The sequence below is a fragment of the Typopeltis vanoorti genome, chromosome 11 (genome assembly GCF_054136105.1).
Source record: "Typopeltis vanoorti isolate ZY-2024b chromosome 11, IOZ_Tvanoo_1.0, whole genome shotgun sequence".
Lineage (NCBI taxonomy): Eukaryota > Metazoa > Arthropoda > Arachnida > Uropygi > Thelyphonidae > Typopeltis > Typopeltis vanoorti.
The window spans coordinates 55,930,077-55,950,583 of record NC_143559.1 but is presented as its reverse complement, the minus strand read 5'-3'; the positions used below and the strand labels follow the sequence as shown (position 1 = coordinate 55,950,583).

The 20,507-nt window shown below is 36.8% G+C and overlaps 1 protein-coding gene across 1 annotated transcript in view; it reads left to right on the top strand.

Annotated features, from left to right (window-relative positions):
• Positions 1-3,123: 3,123 nt before the first annotated feature.
• Positions 3,124-20,507, top strand: part of mRpS10 (mitochondrial ribosomal protein S10) — a 44,190-nt gene continuing 26,806 nt past the window's right edge. The window contains exons 1-2 of the mRNA XM_090400966.1: positions 3,124-3,598; positions 6,558-6,635. Coding sequence (XP_090257092.1) covers positions 3,494-3,598; positions 6,558-6,635 — 183 coding nt within the window. The 5' untranslated portion in view covers positions 3,124-3,493. The remainder of the gene's footprint in view (positions 3,599-6,557; positions 6,636-20,507) is intronic.

The following is a 20,507-nucleotide window of genomic DNA, read 5'->3' as shown; positions in this document are numbered from 1 at the left end:
TTAAGTCCAAATTCGAGCGACCAAGCGCAGAGGATGGAAGCATCACTTCCACTGAGCTACATAAGCCTACGTATGCAAGCTTATTATGAAAAGAATCTAGGTATAAGATGATACCAGAAGCGATTGTGTTAAATTTTGAAACAGAAATTCCATGATACTGCAATCGCTGAGCAATGATTGATGGTAAACGAAGATTTAATGCAAAAAAAAATAAAGTTTTCCGTAATGCTAAAATTGAAGAATAGCAAAGACCGATTGCCACGAATCCCAGCAAGAACATGAAACAGTTGCAGGACTCATGGAAGAAACAGTTAAGCCAGGTTTTCTGAATATACAAATAAATAGATCCTGTGTAGCTCAGTGGATGTGGCGTTTGCACACCACCGCGCTAGGCCGCACGAAGGAAGTCTTGGTTTCGAGTCTAGTCGGCGACTAGAGGAAATTTTTCTAAGCCTTTTTTCGACCGGTTCCCGAGTTAGTCGATCTCTGGCACGGGCAAGCAGGTTTTTCCTCCCGGAAACTCGGGTTTTTCGTCCTGTAAACTCAAGAAAATCGACCGTAGAACCCACATTATTTCAGACATTAAATATATTGTGTTAGGGTTAGAGACCACGAGATGGCGGCACATTTGAGCCGTCTCTCTTCACTGCGTACCGCTTAATTAGTGATAGCCTTGGGCCATCTGTCTCTGATTGGGTACCAGTGGAGATTGAACTGCCCACTCAGTCTCCAAAAGTTAGATAGGGCTAAATGGCCTCGCCTACTCCCGTATATACGGGAATAAAAAGGCGTTAGCTGATTTTTTTTTTTTTTTACAAATAATTCAAATAGTAATTACAGTATTGCTTAAATGCTAGAGGAGAAGAACTGATACATATTATTGTAGAAGAAATGAGGTGCACCAAAGAAGATAAGACACGGAAAGTAAGCGAAAGAAAGATTTAGTTGCAACAGTGAGCAACACAAATTGGCAATAGAAACAATTGCTACAAATACAGATGAAGAAGTACATCAGCTGATGCAGTGTTGTATTTGAAAAATTACTTTTCTACATGATAAAACAGTAATAAACCAAAAAAGAGGCATCCAAAATAAAAATATATTATATAGAAATATACATATAGAAAAAATATATAGAAACATACGTTTCGAATCAAAATTAAACATGCTTCGAGCAGATATCTGCAATTTAAAGGGTAAAAGAAAGGAAAAAAAACAGGAAAAGGTCGAGTCGTCTTTGAAAGTGATGCAAGCTTGAAACAAAATCGATCACCGAAGTATCAAAAAGATGAAAAGAAAAAATTGTGGCTACAACAAAACTGAGCATTTGACGTTGAAGCAGAATTCTATAGAGACAAGACAAGACACTCAGCTGAAAACTAACATACATTCTTTTTTTAAAAATATTGATGATAAATCTTCTGCTGAATGTAAAAGGAATAATCATGTTCTGGAGCAGCTCTGGAATAATCTAAAGAACATAATTAAACACTAATGCGATAAATGATGCTGAAAACCAATTGAACCACACCTACATAGAAGACCTTGTCATAATGGCAGTAATGATTCAAAGGCAAGCAAAGAAAGTGTATAGTTGGAGTGTACCACACAAAGGTGATTGGGTGGGTTTCAACTCAAATACTGACCAGCACTCATGTTAAATTGGCTCAAAAACCTATTGAAAACAGGTGCAATTGAAATGGATGAAATATTCTGATTTTGAAAGAAAAATAAAAAGCTGTTTCTAGTAATTTTCGCCCAGTAACTTCCCTGCAAACACCACTCTTAGAGACATCTCGCATTTTACGACAATATCTAGTCTATTTCTAGCTCTTTGGATAAGGCCTAAATTGGATGCATTTGCCAATCAAAGCTTTCCTTTTTCCATGACTGTGAGCTCTGATAACTGACTATGGAAATAATAAACGTGATAAGCATTCTTTATTACATCCGCGAAATATGAAATCAAAACGATGTTCACCTTTTAAACTAATATATAGCTTTGTCAGTTCTCGGCGTGTGATATGCTTTAGTATTGCACTATTTCAAAGACAACGAGTTTTGCAGAGTCTGGTATATTCATTTGTGTTAACACTTATCATCAAGCATTTTGATTGTCTGCAAACTGTTCAAAAATTAGGAAGAAACCCTTTGTAGATATTTAAAAAAAACTACTTATCGGATAGAATAAAAATAAAATCAGCTAACGACTTTTTATTCCCGTGTAGGGAGTAGGCGAGGCCGTTTTAGCCCTATCTACCTTTTGGAGACTGAGCGGGCAGTTGAATCTCTACTGGTATCCAATCAGAGATGGCTGGCCTAAGGCATTCACTAATTAAGTTTCATGCACTGAAGAGAGACGACTCAACAAGTGCGCCATCTTATGGTCGCTAACCCTAACACAATTTATCTTATGTCTGAAATAATGTGGGTTTTATGGTCGATTTTCTTGAGTTTCCGGGAGAAAAAATCTGCTTGTCCCTGTCAGAGATTTTTCTAAGCCTTTTTTCGACCGGTTCCAGAGTTAGTCAATCTCTGACAGGGACAAGTAGATTTTTTCTCCCGGAAACTCAAGAAAATCGACCTTCTTGCGATTAAGCGCTGTGGTGTGCAAACTCCACATCCACTGAGATGCACGGGCTCGGTCCCATGAAATATCCTTTTTGAAAAACTGTATTTTTCATTAGCAAAGAGGACATTATAGTCATGAAGGTAAGTGTAGTTCGCCCACCGATTAGAGATCCTTCGACACTTCTGCGCATGTCAGAAAAAGGAGAATCCATTCCGATAATAGGGTAATCGGTTATTGTGGGATGAGTTGTTTATTGTTACAGGTCGGAAAATTAACTTCTCTTTTATGATTATTGTAGTTAACTATGCTGCTTGTATTACGGTTGGAAAATTTTACCTATAAAGCACGTATTTTCGCGTGTTGGCGACCAATTCGTACGTCCTTCATTTCTTTCTCCCCTTCAGTATGAATCGACTATTCTTCGCAAGACGCAAAGCAGAGACCTGCAAACAGTGGACGAACTTTTTTATACATCTGTTATGAAAAAGCGTGTATTTGATTCGAGGTTAGAGGGCGCTAAGCATGTGCTTCTACCCATGTGTTCCGAAAAATGGAAAATTTGATGTGTAATATAAATATCGGTGGTCATTTTAAGTGTATTTACTTGATTCTTTGAGCAATTCAAATTTTAAAAGAATCTAGTTTTATTGCCAACTTCAAGAATGCACCACACCACACCGTTTACTGGTGTTTCTTCCATGTTTAATTAATGCGAGTTTTAAAATTAAGTTTTATTTAGAGTTTGAAAACTATGGATATAGATATAATTTATTTCAAATAACCAACATAGAACAATTATTTTGTTTGTGTTAAGCGAAATGTGTTCATTCAAATAAACAGCGTTTCACTTCTTTACCTTTCCCCGAAATATATACATTTCTGTCAGTTATCACAGTAAGAACCGTTATTTGTATTTCAGAAATGAATGCAGTGTTTGTAATTAATTCATTCAAAAGACTGCTTCCGAATTTTAGGATTGTTGTTCATAATTTTTGTTTAAAGAGTCTCCGAAATTCACATATTCAGGTATGTTCTTTTTTAAAAAAAAATAAAAAAAATAAATGTATTCACGTCATTGATCGTTCTTATATTTGTTCATCCCAAAAGGACCTTTTAGAAACATATACATCAAGATACATTTTAAAATATGTTTAGAAGAGATGTAGGCACTGTGCTCATCTCGAGAGGCAAATCTATATTACACAGCACTATATGAACCAGCACTGCATTACATCATCTGCCACTCCTTACATAGCGTTTTTGTCTATTAATTTATTACTATATTACATGTCACCTACAACCACTCTGCTCCAAGCATCCACTGTTTGCACTTCTTAACCCTCTATCAATGCCCAACATTGTTACCTTCTACTCTACACTGTTTACTACCCACTAATTCTATTTTTCGTTTGTAAATTGTGTGTTCTCCATCCAATTTGCTATATACAGGATGAAAAACTAGTTTCTGTGTGTTCCTGCTACCTCCATGAGATTGGCTAACTCACCTTCATTTGAAAAAGCCCGTGTAAAGATTCCTGTCACAAAGAGAATTGTGCTCAGTTCTTTTCCACTTGAAGGGTGTATTGTACCAGCATTCTTCCAGCTGCACTATTGAAGACACTAATTTCATGTGTTTTGTGCTCTCTGGCAGAGTTTTTCTTTGATTATCCCTCCCACCCCACCTCATTGAACTTTTTAGTATGTATACACTTTGCTTGCTTTGAACAGCAGCCATAACTTCATGTTCAGCACACATCCCCACTTGGTAAGAGGATGAGAAGGTGTAGAAATAAGGATTATATGATGATTTGTTCTTATCTGTCTTATCCCACAACCCATCTCCATCTAGAAAGTTGGATCTTCATATATTCCTATCTTGGAATGTTTTTTACTTTCTATATGGTTTGTCCCCAGCCAGCCAGTCTGTTATGTTTTTCAACAATCTTTGTTAAATGTGCTGAATTGGATTGTATCGTGGAAGTTTCATTTTTTTTTTTTTTTATATGGTCGTCTTATGGAAGCATCATAAAAATGCATGACTGTGATTAGGAACAAGGAATTTTTTTTAAAACATGCATAATACTGTCAGCCCTTGTAAATTGATGAGTGTGTAATATAGTTTACTGAAGGTCATTGAAGCATTTGTTCCAGTGCATGTTACTGGTGTAATCAAAGTTATTTAAAGGACATTTAGTGGTTGAAGTAAGGTTATAGAAAAAAAAATCTTGCAAAAACTGCAGTCCTCTTCACAGGGGGCTATGCAGGAGGGAGAAGGAATAATCCTACCTGTAAATGGTTGGAAACCTGTAGCATATTAATGCTGTGAATGGGCTGCAAGTTATATAAGTTAAGAACTCTGCAGTAGAGAGTCAACATGGTTTGCAAAAGTCTTTACTGCCTAAAAATTTTCACAAACATCCATACCACGGATATTGTATAATGATAATAATAATAATAATATAGGATATGATATAATAATGAGATATGGTATAAATGATATAAATATGTGTATAGATGTTGCTTTGATTATTGTATTACACGGAAGATGTAATGCTTTTATTATTCCAATGGTATGATATAATGGGATATGGTAGAAATGATATTGGGAAGGATTTGACAAGCGACATACAGCTATTTGCTGATGCTGCAAAGATAGGTAGGGTAATCAGGAATGCTGCTGATATGCAGTACTTGCAGAATGATTTGAATAAGCTGGAATTGTGGACATGGGAAAATGGGTGTCAGTTCAATGTCAGTAAATGTAAAGTCATTCATTTTGGCATGATTAGATATCCAGTGTTGTATTATATTGGTTGGATTAGGCTAGAAGAAACTGATGAGGCTAGGAATCTTGGGATGTTAATAGATAGGAAGTTGAAGTTCAGGGGTCATGTGGCAAAGATTGCAAATATAATTCAAAAGATAATTGCAATGCTGAAACGAATGTTCACATGTAAAGATAAGGATATTATTTTGCTTCTTTACAAGGCCTTGATAAGATCCCCACTTGGACTATTGTGCACAGGTCTAGTCTCCTGGAATTTGTGATTCTGATATATTGGAGAGAGTACAAAGGAGAATGTTAAAAATGTTATCAGGATTGTGGAATACTGAGTATGAAGACAGATTGAGAATTTGTAGACTGCAGACAGGAGAAAGAGGGGAGGTATGATTGAGACTTACAAACTTCCGAAAGGGTCATACAGGATTTCAGTTGATGAAATTTTTCAAATTATGGAGGATGGGGAAAGGACGAGAGGGCATCCTTGGAAGCTGAGAATGAAGGCAGCTAAGAAAGGGGGTGAGGACTAGATTTTTCTCTCATAGGGTGGTGCGTGATTGGAATGGATTGCATTTGGATGTTGTGAGTGCAAGCAATGTGAATGAATTCAAGAATAAGTATGATAGCTGGTGTGTGTGTGTGTGTGTAGTATGTGCCCCCCCCCTCGATGAGTTTCTGACTCCCTGGAGGTCTCTTTTAATAATAATAATATAAGTGTTATAAATATGTATAGGTGTTGCTTTGGTTATTACTTGTGTTGATTATATGTATTGCATGGAAGATATACTCTCAATATTCCATCTATGGGTTACCGAGTCATTTTCATGGTAAGAGCAATTCAGCCACAATACAGAAATGAATAAGAACAAAATAAGAAAAATATTCAAAGTGTCCAGATTTCCCTGGTTTTCCTTTGGTTTTGGAAGGCGACCAGATTTTTATTGTTGTTTTTGGTAGAATGAAAGTCACCCAACTCCAAATTTATTTACATTAGGAGTGTTCTGGAAAGCATATATAAAAGTGATAAGACCAGAACATGTCTTATCACCAACCTTCATACTGCTTCCATTTCTGTTTATATTATTTTAGAATTATAAATGCATTTCCAAAAAATCTGTATGAATCATCTCTAATTTAATGGATTGTTACTTCAGTTAATGTATATAAAATAATATAAATTTCTATGTTGTTCATCTTTTACAGAACAATGGCATGTTCATGTTATCTACAGCAGTTGAACAAAATCATTTATCTGCTCCAGTTGAATCACATGCTAGTCAGGTATATGTCTGTATTATACATTTTAGAAGATAAGATTTATATAGAACTGACACAAATGATCTTTATTATTATTATTATTATTATTATTTTTATTACAGACAACTCCAAGGAGTCCTTAGACTCATTGAGGGAGGCCCTAAACATCATATCAAGAACAGCTATTCGGCATTCGCACAGTATCTGTCATACTTTGCTTTGAATTAATTTATAGTCATGGCACCCACAACAAACCCTGACAGCTTATTCCACTCGCTCACCACTCTCCAAGTAAAAAACCTAGTTCTAACACCTTTGCTAACTACACTCTTGCTCAGTTTCCATGGATTTCCCCTAGTTCTCCCATCACCAGACCTGTTCTGAAAAATTTCCTCTGAATTAATCTCGTAAAAAACTCTTCAATAATTTGAAATTGTCTCAATGAATGTCTCAATCATATCACCCCTTTTCCGTCTATCAACCAATTTCTGTAACCCACAGATCTTCAACCTGTTCTCGTAAGGTTCCTTCCATAGACTATCATATTGGTCACTCGCCTCTGGATCCTCTCTACCTCCTCCCATCAAGAAGAAACCCAGAGGCCCAGATCTAGGCACAGTAGTCAAGATGGGGGTCTTATCAAGGCTCGGTACAGAGAAACAATAACTTGCTTGTCTCTACTCGTCAAAGTATTTTGACGAGTAGAGACAAGTAGAGACAACGATCCCTGATATGCTGATCGGTCAGTAATTTACAATAGCAGTCTTGGAACCTCCTTTATGCAATGGAACTATCTTCCCCTCTTTCCACCCCCTTGTGACTAACCCAGAGCTGAGACTTAAATTAAACAATATGGTCAAGGGAACTGACAATTCTTTTGCCGCTTCATGTGAGACTCGAGCTGGTATACCATCCAACCAATCCCACAGATGTAAGGTTCTGTAATATACTATTCACCTCCATTTCATTAACTTCAATTCCTGTATCAGCCATTCGTTCTCTCATTCCTGCAATATCACAGCCTGGATGATATACTCTGATATTTTCTGATACACTCTGATAAATTCTGGTAAGTCTGCTTGAATCTTATGTAGTATTACTTACTTTTCATATCTTAATGTGTCTAGGTGATTTTTGTGTGTTTTCTGAGTTGTTTCAATTAGTAATTTGATAGATACGATTATTTGTGCACATGCGCCGATAAGGAAGAATACAATGGCATCCAGGTCGCCATCTTTGTCTAAAAATTTTAATTTAAAGGATTTTATTCAGTTTACCGTTTGTGAAATGTATGCTTTGAGGAGAGCAGTTGGAGTCTGGTTAGACAATGATAGTGTAGCGAATGTGTGCAGAAAGTGTAAGGAAGAATGTGACGATTTAAAGAGCATTTCAGGTCGTGAGAGTGATATGGCTGTTGAAAGTGAGAATGTCGAAAATAGTGATATGCGAGGTATGAATAGTGATATTATTTGCGAGGTAGTACCAGATAGCTGTGAGAGTGGCGTTGAAAGTGAGAATGAGGGTAAACATACAGAACGAATTAACGGATAATAAAAATGATGAGACAGATGCAATGAGTGAGATCACATGGTTACATGGAGTGATACACAGGGCAAATCGGCAGCTGGAATGTTGGCAAAAATGTTTACCGAGCATACCAAATAATAAACAGCAAAAGTATGATAAGAAAAATAAGAGTATGGTAGTGAGTGTAAACAAAATGAAAGTGCGATTGTTGTATGGAGATTCATTAGTAAGAGGTGTGATAGATGAGAGTTTAACAAAAAATCATACCAACCTTTTGCGAACGTTAAGGATGTAAGCGAGTCAATTAGAATGCAAAAGCAGAGGGTGAAAGAATTGATAGTGGTAGCAGGAACAAATGATTTGAAAGGAGACAAAATGGCTATGAGAGAGGATTTGAAGGAATTGCTTGAAGTAGCAAAAGAGATGAGTGAGAGAGTTAGGATGGTGAGTCTGTTGCCGCGGTATGACAGTGAATGGTATAGAAAGAGGGCCAAAATTGCTAATGACTTTATGCGTGGATTATGCAGGAGAAGTGGTGTGGAATTTGTGGATGTGTGGAGTGAGTTCGATGGGCGAAAGGATTTATATAAGATGGATGGTTCACATTTGAATGGATTTGGTGTACGGAGACTTGAAAAGGTGTGTTGAATGAAGTGGAAGTGGATGTGCAGGATCAGGGAAACTAGAGTTATTAAGGAGGGGAGGAAGTAGATATGCAGACTTTAGGGAGACAGTTGAGTGTATGAATGTGTGTAATATGCCCAAGCGAGTACGAAGGACAACAAATCAGAATGGGATAGTTAGTATAAAGCATCAAAATAGGAATGGGACAAATGGGCTTCTGAAATTCATGTATACTAATGCCAGAAGTATTAGGAACAAGAAGGAAGAATTTTTGGCCTTGGTTGGCACTTCCAGGCCACAGGTTATTGGCATTAGTGAAACATGGCTGACAGAAGATGATATAGCTAGTGGGATAAAATGTGAGGGGTATGGTGTGTTCATGAGTAACAGGGAGAATAAAATGTGGGGAGGGGTGTTATTGATGATAGCTGATGAGCTACAGCCAATGAGAATAGAAGTGAAACTGCAGGATAGAGAAAAGAGCACATTTGAGGCTATTTGGTGTGAGATTGAGACTAGCAGAACAAAATGTACAGTTGGGTGCTGCTATAGACCAGGTGACGGAATAGATGGTGGAGATGGTATCCATAAGCAAATAGAAGAAATGAGTGCAAGGAGGGTAATTATTATGGGAGATTTCAACTATGGTAACAATGATTGGAAGGAAGGAAGGAATTGGATTTTATGCAGTTATTAAGGGATAACTATCTGCAACAGCATGTAATGGAAAATACTAGGAAAATATGACCATGTTGCCACCAGTTGGTGAGAGTGATCATAGGGTCTTGACTTGGGAGGAAGGTGTGGAATTATCAGGTTGGTAAGTATGAGAAGCTTAGGAGTTTGATTGGTTCAGTGCCATGGCATGTAAAATTGCAAGGGCTGGATGTTGATAGTGCATTGGAGGCAGTTAAGAAGTGTTTGCATGAGGCAATGGCTGACTGTATACCTAGAATCCGAATAATAAATCAAGTAGGGATTAAATGGATGAATAACACCATTAAGCTTGAGATGCAAAAAAAGAAACAACCATGGAGAGAATTTAAGGAGAAAGGTGACCAGAAGGCACGTGAACGGTATAAAGCGCAGGCCAGAAGGGTAACGAGTGTGGTAAGGAAAGCAAAAGCGTATTATGAAAGAACATTAGCCATGCAGGCTAAAGAGAATCCCAAACAGTTTTTTCGATATGTGGCAAGTAAAAGAAAAAATGTATATGGCAGAATGATTTTAAAGAATGCCAATGGTAGGGAGGTAACTGAATCCGTTGATATAATTGAATTTCTGAGCGAGCACTTTGCAAGAGTATATCATCCAGGTGGTGACATTGCAGAAATGAATGAACCAATAGATTATATGGGAATTGTGGTGAATGAAGTGGAGGTGAGTAGTCTATTGCAAAACCTCAATGTCAATACATCTGTGGGATTGGATGGTATACCAGCTCGTGTCGTACGTGAAGCGGCTAAAGAATTGTCAGTACCCTTGACCATTTTGATTAATCTGAGTCTCGGGTCTGGGTTAGCCCCAAGGGGGTGGAAAGAGGGGAAAATAGTTCCACTGCATAAAGGAGGTTCCAAGACTTCTGTTGTAAATTACCGACTGATCAGCATATCAGGAATTGTTGTCAAGGTCTTGGAGAAATTAGTCAAGAGAAAAATACATGGGGACAGCATGGTTTTGTGAAGGGTAGATCATGCCTCAGTAACTTGCTCATGTTTTATAATACAGTGATGGCTGAACTGGATAAGGGTAATGGGTTTACAGTGATTCTACTGGACCTTTTTAAGGACTTTGACAGGATACCACATGGAATTCTAATCAGTAAACTGCAGCATATGGGGATGAATATAGGGTTGGTGAGATGGATAGGAGGGTGGTTGATGGAGAGATATCAGAGAGTGGTTTATTCAGGAGTAGAGTCCAAAATCTTTTGAGTAGAGTCAAAAAAGGAGTAGTGTCTGAAAATCATTTCCTACTCTGCTTTTAAATCCCCAACAAGGACCAACTTTTCCTTTTTCATTGTGTCAGCTGCTTTTTCTAAAGCATCGAAAATATTTTCAACTTCTACCTTAGTAGAACCTTCTGTGGGACTATAGGCACAAATAAGTCTCATTGTCCAATTCCCCATTCTGATATTTTCCCACATCACTCTACTTGAGACTGCCTGCCATTCTAGAAGATTAGCCTCATATTTTGTGTTGAATACTAGGGCTACTCCTTCTTTTCCTTGATTGTCATTGCCTAAATATAACATTTTGTATATATTGCTCAGAAAGATCTCACCAGTTTTTGTCTTTTTTGTTTCAATCAACCCTATTATGTCAATCTGGTACTTATCTAATTCCTCAGCTAGCTCCATTTCTTTGCCATTCATACTTCTTATGTTGATAGTACTGATCTTTAACTCTGGTGGTGTTGAGTTGGGGGTGTGCTTTGAGATTTGTTCCTTACTTTTCACTGTTCGTCCTGGTTCCCTGGCAAAAACAACAGAAGCCTTGTGTAACCGGGCGACGCCCCAGCTGACATGAAAATTTGTCATGTTGTACCATCATTTTGTATATTGGTTTAAGCCAATAAGAATACAATTAGGTCGGCTAAATCCCAAATTGCCAGTCCATCCTCGTTCGTTCAGTATCCAGGTAGATACCCAACAGGGTGCACCACGAGAAGGTGAGGATTGGACATTAGGTTAGATGCCCTGGTTGGTTCTCTGCATTCCTTTAAAGGCTATGTGAAGGTCTCTTCTCAGTTATACAGTTTTGACCCTTAAGCACCCTGAAGAACTAACCAAGGCCAAAAATTCCTCCTCCTTATTACGAATACTCCTGGCATTAGTGTACTTAAAGTGCAGAAGTCCCCTAGCCCCACCCCTATTTTGACGCCTTATACTAACTATCCCATTTTGGTTTTTTATCCTTTGTCCTAACTAAAGCATATACACATTTTTACACTCAACTGCCTCACTGATGTCTGCATGTCCACTTAACAGCATCCCCACCCTCCCTAAAAGCTTTAGTTTCCCTGATTGTGCACATCCACTTTCACTTCATTCAACAATTTAATAATCTTTATTTAATCTTCATTTAATAATCTTTGATTATTAAATAATGAAAACCATTTGCATGTTTATAGCCAAACATTTTTGTGTATGCACATGAATACACGCACACACATACACCTTATTTATTTTACAAAGCTTCAAACAAATTGCATGCATATAAACCATGGTAACTGAGACCTCATAGTATATACCAATGAACTGAATTTATGTGAACTGTACACTAATAATCAAGTCTGTTGTTTCATATCAGGATGTTTCACATCCTGATATGATAGTATATAAAGTGCCTACACCTACCCACCAGTTCTCATGCTTTTTCTTGCCATCACCCATTTAAAAAGATTGATGTTATCAGATTCTTAACAAAAGAATAATTTAAATTAGAAGAATACCACCCACCAAAGTAAAAATTGTGTATTTAAAAAAAAAAAAAAAAAATGTTGGCAATGAACATTACAAGAAGCTTGAAAAACTTTAGTGAGATATTAATTCTCATTAAATAAGTGCCCCCCCCCACAAAATGTTCTGTTGTCATTCTACCATCTGCCGTAAGGGGACTACCACTAGAAATGTGGTAGTCTTAAAATAATTAAGTGGACAGATATCAAAAAGTGGTATATGGAGGGAATCGAGGCAAAAACAGGTGATTAATGGTGTGCTGCAAGGTTCATTGCTGGGACCATTGCTGTTTAATTTGTACATAAGTGATATAGGAAATAATCTGAAAGGAAATATTCAGTTGTTTGCTGATGCGAAATTACGTAGAGTAATAGTTCATCAAGATGTAGAGAGCTTGCAAGGAAATTTACTCCAGGAAATAGATGAAGCTAGAGATTTAGGGTTGGTGGTAGACAGAGAGTTAAAGTTTAAAGAACATATTGTTAAGCTAGCCCATAAGATTACTTGTCTATTGAAGAACATTAACAAGTAGAGATAAGGAAATTGTCATTTCTCTTTATAAGGTCTTGATATGCCCCATCTGGATTACTGTGCTCAAGTCTGGGTCCCTGGGTTTCGTGGAGATGAGGATGCAGTGGAGAGGATTCAGAGGTGAGTGACCAAGATGATGAGTGGCCTGTGGAATGTTCCTTATGAGGATAGATTGAAGGTATGTGGATTGCAGAAGTTGGTCGATAGGAGAAAAAGAGGGGATATGATAGCATCATCATCAAATTCCTGACATGTAACCTCAAGGGGTGTACAGGATATGATAGTGCTACATGAAAAATTTACATCATTACTAACTTCCTATCTACAATTTTCCTCCAAATCAGTCTGAAGTTGTTTAAAGGGTTTTATAGGATAGATGCAGGGGAAATATTTCAGCCCTTGGCTAGAGGGACCAGAGCAAGAAGTCATCCCTGGAAGTTGAATAAAGGTGTGGTTAATAGGGGTGTGAGGACTATTTTTGCTTGGAGAGTTGTGAATGAGTGGAATGGGTTACCAGAGTCTGTTGTGAGTGTTTTGTCTGTTAATGGGTTCAAGGAGAGGTATGATGGATTGTGTGGATAGATTGGGTCTCCTTTGATGAGTCCTCAGACTCCATGGAGGTGCCATGGAGTCCGAAGGCATCTGATAGGATATCACCATGGAGGTAATATCCTATAAGATGCCTTAGCGCAGTGCTTCCCAAACTACTAGATGTCAGGGCCCCCTTTGCAAAAATTAAAATATTTCACAGCCCCCCCCTTGAAAAAAAATCGTAATAGAGATATATTATTATAATATTTATTGTATTTATATTCAATACAAAACATACACAGCGAATATTGCAAAAATCAAATGCATATATTACATTTTTTGCCTCTTACCATTTGGTTCTGAAGATGATTCGGGCTGTTCTGGTAAAATATGAAATACTGTCCTTTTTTTTTTTTAGTCTGTTTCTGCTTCTTCTGATTGTTCGCAGGATTTTTTTTTTATTTTTTATCAACCACTTATCCATCTCAGGGTTAAATTTTTTAATGTAGAATAGATCAAATAATATCACCACTTACTAATACTGGCACACCACAGACTGATAACATGAAATTAGTGAATATTACCTGAATAAGGGAATCCCCCGGACCAGAAACGTTTTTCACTTTTGTGACTTTTCTCCTTTTACGGTAATTAAGCCTAACGCGAAACAGACAGCAAAGGCAGTCTCTTTATTAAAACGTGCATATGATTGGTGCGGTATTAACAAAAGATCATGCAACCGAAAGATAAAAGCATAGCTGACAATTGAGTTGAAATGCTAACTCTCTTCAACCGAATTCCATATGTGAAACTGCCATAACATTCATTATATATATATATTACTTAGTTTTAACACTTTTACGAATTTTAACACGTTCGGTTGAATTTTATTGCTGCCTTGGGAAATCGAACTCACACACACATCTAATTAATAACAATAGTTTTTAGTTAGATACTGTGTTTGCCCATGCAACATATGGTTTTGTTTCAGTCTATACAGCATAGTTTCTGTATAAGGGGACATGTGATTCATTAATTAGTGTGTTTTTATCCCAGTTGTCTCTAATTGCACTATTTGTTGAGAAATATATTACACAGACTCCTCATACGTTATTCACTGGCATAATAAAAGTACTTATTTTTATTGCCTCTGCAGTATAGTGGCTCTTAGGGAGGGCGTGTTGTTTACCACTGCAAGCGAGTTACTATATCCCCACATGAACTTGTTTAAGCTTTTTTTTCATGTGTGAAGGATATGCGAAACTTTTATTGGTAACAGAAAACTAGCTCGGATGACAGTGATAATATAAAACGAGTTTTGATATGTATATAAAATCAGTATCAACAGTCCCTGATTACGAACGCGTTATGAAAGGGACAGAAAGATTTGGAACTTCCCTGGAGAACATTCAAAGTAAATACAATTAACGACTGCTTTGAAATGAAACATATGAATAAGCAATATTTACTAATATTCGTTAAGCGCCGAAATATGCAGGAAGCAAAGTTTGTGAACCAACACCAATGTGTGAATTTTTCCATTAAAATATAAAAAATAACAAAAAAGAAATAATAAAAGTTAAATACGTTTCTTTTAAAATAAAAAAATATACTTAGTCTTAAAACATTTTAAATTTGTTTTCATTATTTCACGGCCCCCCTCAACAAAACCTACGGCCACCAAGGGGGCTGCGGCCCACAGTTTGGGAAGTGCTGCCTTAGCGGACTCCAACAGTATCTATTCCATTTTTCCAACTCGGTCATGAGCAAATTACTAAAACATGATATTCCTTTAGTGAACCCATGTTATTCCTTTCAGAATATAGCTTGTCTATCGACTTATTTCTGTATTTGAGTTTCTTACCAACTTCTCTAAAACTTTTACCTCCACTCCACAGATAATGATAGGTTAGTAGTTAGATATATCACTTTTTTGCACCACTCTCATACAAGGGAATTATCATACATTCTTTCCATTCCTGTGGTATCTTTCCTGAGCTGATTCATATCATACAAACATGTGAAAAACATGGCCAAATTTGGGTGAACATTCATGTTGCATACGTGCTGATATTCCATATGTCCCTAATGTTAAATTCTTATTCAGGTTATGCAACTGCTCTTCAACATCATTCTCATGCCTCATTCATTTTATATCCAAGTATAAATGAAAATTTGAGTAATTAGCAGAATCATTGTTGCCCTAGATCAGGGGTCGGGGAACTTTTTTATCTATTACCCCAAAATATATTTATTTATGCCAATGTTACCCCTTGATTTGAAAGGGAGAAAATCAGATTATTTAAATTCAAAAGGTTTATTGAATCTATTTATATGGAGAATACAATTATAAATATAAAAAGTATAAAATAAATTAATATCCTCATTATGAAACAAAAGGATTTCTTTGAAAACTTTTTCACTTCAGGTTTTGGAGAAATTATGTTTCATTTTTGATACAATAGCATCAAAATTGGGGCATTTTGATGTCAAAGCAACTTGGATACTGTCTCCGGGGTCCAGTCGATTTCTCTGCTTTGTTTTCATGTTCATTAGAGTGGAAAATCCTTGTTCGCAAAGGTAGGTTGTTGCAAAAGGCAGCAACTTTTTGACTGCCTCCTCATGTGTAATTTTGAAAGCCTTTGCAGCTATTGACATTCAAAAATATGACAGATCTGCTTTGTTTTCAAATTCAATATGTGCGTCTTTATTGGATCGAAGTTCAAGAAGTGCCTCTGCCAACCCTTGAGGCTTTTCTGGTACATCAGCAATTTCACATTTAAAGGGATCTACAACCCAACTGACAGTATGTGAATCAAGATCTGGAAAGTAATCAGAGAACCGCTCTTTGAGTTTGGTAAGATGCCTTATAACTGTATCCTTGATGTCGTCAAAAGTAATATTTTCACAATCTTCCAAAAACAAAGCTAACTTTGAAAAGGTGGCTATCTTGTTTTGTTCTGCTTTCTGTCTTCAATATAAAAGCTTTGATCCAAATGCTGAAATCTTTTCTCTGGCTGAAATTATATTGATGTTTTTTCCTTGCAATTCTTTGTTCATTGCATTCACATACTCAAAAAAATATCAGCTAAATATGCGAGATGTGCAACCCAAGAGGAGTTTGTAAACTTATCTGCGAGAAGATGCTTTTGATCAACCATAAAAATTTCAAGTTCAGTTTTGAGAGCCCGCACTCTGTTCAGAACATTTCCACGTGAGAGCCACCTCACTTCTGTATGATAAAGTAGGTCTGTATATTCAGCCTCACCATCTTTACATAATTCATGAAATAGTCGCATGTTTAGTGCATGTCCTTTGACAACATTGACAAGATAACATCATGCATGATGGCTTCAAATGTTTCACAGGCAATGCCTGGCGATGGATCATACAGTGGTTAACTTCAATTTTTGGATTATTCTCTCTCAACAAAGCCGAAGAACCACTTACATGACCAAACATAGCTGGAGCTCCATCAACAGACACAGCAATGCAGTCTTCCCACTTTAAATTAACGTTATTAAAGTATTCATTAATTTTATTCCACAATTCCACAAGATCGCAACTCGAGAGGAGAACAAAACAACAATTCCTCTTCAGTTGCATGTAAACCTTTGTAGCGAACATACACCATCAGCTGCGAATTACTACTGACATCTGTAGTCTCATCAAGCTGAATAGCAAAGCATTTACTCTCTTTTATTGAAGAAATAACTTGTTCCCTCATATTTTCTGCTAAAATAGAAATTCTTTCTTTCACAACTTTTGCAGACAAGGGCACTGAATTTAGTTTCATGGCTTCTTTCTGACCACACATAATCTCTGCCATTTTCAAATCTGCTGGTTTAACCAATTCCTCACCATTAGTATGTGGTTTCTTGTTTCGGGCAATCAACCAGGCCACTTCAAAGCTAGCCTTTGATGCTGAACGTTGATCAAATGTACCTCTCAAGTTGCTGTCCAGTCTTTGTCTTTTGACAGACATTTGCAAATTTACAAAGTATTCCCGCAGTTTGGAAGACAGATGTGGGTGCAAATTATCCAAGTGTTTCTTCAATTGACTCTTTTTGAAAGATTCTGCAGTCAGTACTTTCAAACAGACAACACACTGTGGTTTCATTATTCCATTGTCTTCTATTTGTGTAAACTAATAATTGAGGAACTCTTCCTGGTATATTCTTTTTCTAGTTGATGTCATCTAAAGGGTAAAAAAGACAGCGATTGAATTTAAGTTTTTTAAAGTTCGTTTAAATTTACAATAATTTAATTGGTAAACGTGGCACTAAGACATATCCTCCAGATGAAGGCAGTATTTAATTATTTTATTGACCATCAAAAATTAATTGAGCAAGGAGAAAATATATTAATCAAATTATCGAACTAACATAAAACTAAAATATAGTTAATAAATGAAAATCTTACACTTAAAATAGAACTATTGAAATAAATTAAATTAAATAACTACTTAAATCGACTTAAACAAAGCAAAAACACGTGTCAAAAAATAAGGTTAAGGCGGGTAACAGACAACTAACAAATAATATCTGTTTAGCCACTTCACAACGCCTTAGCAACCAAATTGTTTGGAGTTCAACATGGCATGATGTCTCCTAAACAGGTACATTAGATTGGCCAGATGCAGTGTTGCCAGAAGAAAAATTTCTGAAAAAACAAGGAACGCAGTTTTTATATAATTTTATTTATGTCTATTGAGTCCTCATTACACCCAAGAATTTCATTTTTACCCCACTTGGGGTAATTTACCCTGGTTCGCCGACCCCTGCCCTAGATGGACTTATGTTACCAGGTTGTAGACTGAAAACAACAGCAATAAGGATAATTGCACATTTTGTGTGTGTTACACAAAGTTTAACACACCTAAGGAAAGAAAGAAAAATTTAGAATGCGTATGAAAGATTGTTTAGAAATAAATTGAGCATGAACATAGAAGATGGACGTTGCTTCTTACATTTAACAGAACTTGTTTAATTAATAAAAAATAAAATTTGTGTGTATTTTTTTGTATCTAAAAAAAATATGCTGTTATAAATGTGTTATAATGTCCACCTGATATCAAGAAAGCTAAACACTGCGTAAAACTAGCTAAACAAAAGTCATGGGAAGACTTTGGTAAGAACATAGAAAATAAATTATTATTATTATTATTACAGGCGACTCCAAGGAGTACTTAGACTCATCGAGGGAGGCCCTAAACATCATGTCCATCACAAATATTTGACGTTCACACAGTATCTATCATACTTTGCCTTGAACTCATTTACTGTCATAGCATCCACAACAGACTTGGGCAGCTTATTCCACTCATTCACCACTCTAAAAAGAAAAAAATCCAGCTCTAACACCCTTACTAACCACACTTGCCCAGCTTCCATGGATGTCCCCTAGTCCTCCCACCACCAGTCCTGATCTCAAAAATATCTTCTGAATTAATTCTGTAGAAACCCTTCAGCAATTTGAATGTCTCAATCATATCTCCCCTTTTACGCCTGTCAACCAATTTTTTCAACCCACAAATCTTCAACCTGTTTTCATAAGGTTCATTCCATAGACCTGCTATCGTCTTGGTCACTCGCCTCTAGATCCTCTCAACCTCCACCCCATCAAGAAGAAACCTAGGTGACCAGATTTGGGCACAGTAGTTGAGATGGGGTCTTATCAAGGCTCGATACAGAGGAACAATAACTTACTTACCTCTTCTCGTCAAAGTATTCTTCATCATCCAAGTGATTTGATGAACTAATTTAGCCACTTTTGCAATGTACCCCCCTAAACTTCAACTCCCTATACACCAAGTCCCTGGCTTCATCAGTCTCCTGGAGTACAGTTTCACCAATGTGATATACTGCTGCTAATCTTTTCACCCCAAAATGCATAACCTTACATTTTTCCACATTAAATTGACATCCATTCTCCTTAGCCCAGACCTCCAATCTATCCAAATCATCCTGCAAAATTTTGACATCTTCTTCATTCACTATTGCCCTACCCAACTGTGCATCATTAGCAAACAAATGAACCATTCCTCTCAGTTCCTTCCCTATATCGTTAATGAACAAATTAAACAGAAGTGGTCCAAGAACAGAACCCTGTGGCCCACCACTAGTCATAGGCCGTCTTTTGGACTCTACTCCTGAGTAAACTACTCTCTGGTATCTCTTCATCAACCACCCTCTTATCCATCTCACCAACCCTATATCCATTCCCATATGTTGCAGTTTATGGATTAGAATTCCATGTGGTATCCTCTCAAAGGCCTTAGCCAGGTCAAGCAGTATCACTGTAAAAATATTACCCCTATCCAGTTCAGCAGTCACTGTGTTATAAATATCAAGAAGGTGGCAAGGTATTCTGGAGGTTGGTGAAGAAGCTCAGAAATGGGGGAAAGACTGCTGTAAAAGGAATTAGAGATGATAAAGGTGACATAAAAACTGGAGAAAAACATATCCTTAATGTATGGAGTAATTACTTCAAAAAAATTGCTAAACGAAACAATCAATGATAGCACAGTGATAAAAAACACTGATCAGGAATACATATCCATACTTGAAGTAGAAAAAGCTATCAGAAGCCTGAAATGTGGAAAGGCATCTGGAGTAGATGATATTCAACCAGAAATGCTCAAGTATGGAGGTATAAAAGTCTTACAGTGGCTGCACTGTATAGTTCAGAAGGCCTGGACAGAGGGACAAATTACAGATGATTGGAATAGAGCTCTCATAGTACCCATATATAAAAAGGGAAATAAAACTGAAAGTGAGAATTATAGAGGTATTTCCCTACTGAGTGTTCCTGGTAAGATTTATGCAATTATACATGAGAAACGGTTGAGAAGGATTGTGGAAGAAAAGCTTGGTGAAGAACAAGCTAGAGTCTGGCCAAATAGAGGCTGTCAGGATCAGATCTTCACTTTACGACAATAATTGAGAAATCATGGGAATATAACAAAGATCTGTATTTAAGTTTTGTAGATCTGGAAAAGGCATATGTCAAGGTGCCAAGAGAGAGAAGCTATTCAATATGCTACAGTTATATGGTATCATTGGAGCATTATATCAAGTAATACTTAGTCTTTATTTGAGTTGTTAGACAGCAGTTAGAATTGAAGGAAGTACAGGAAGATGGTTTGATGTTAAATCTGGTGTCAGACAAGGATATACATTATCCAATCTGTTATTTATTATATGGATCACATTATGAAGGAA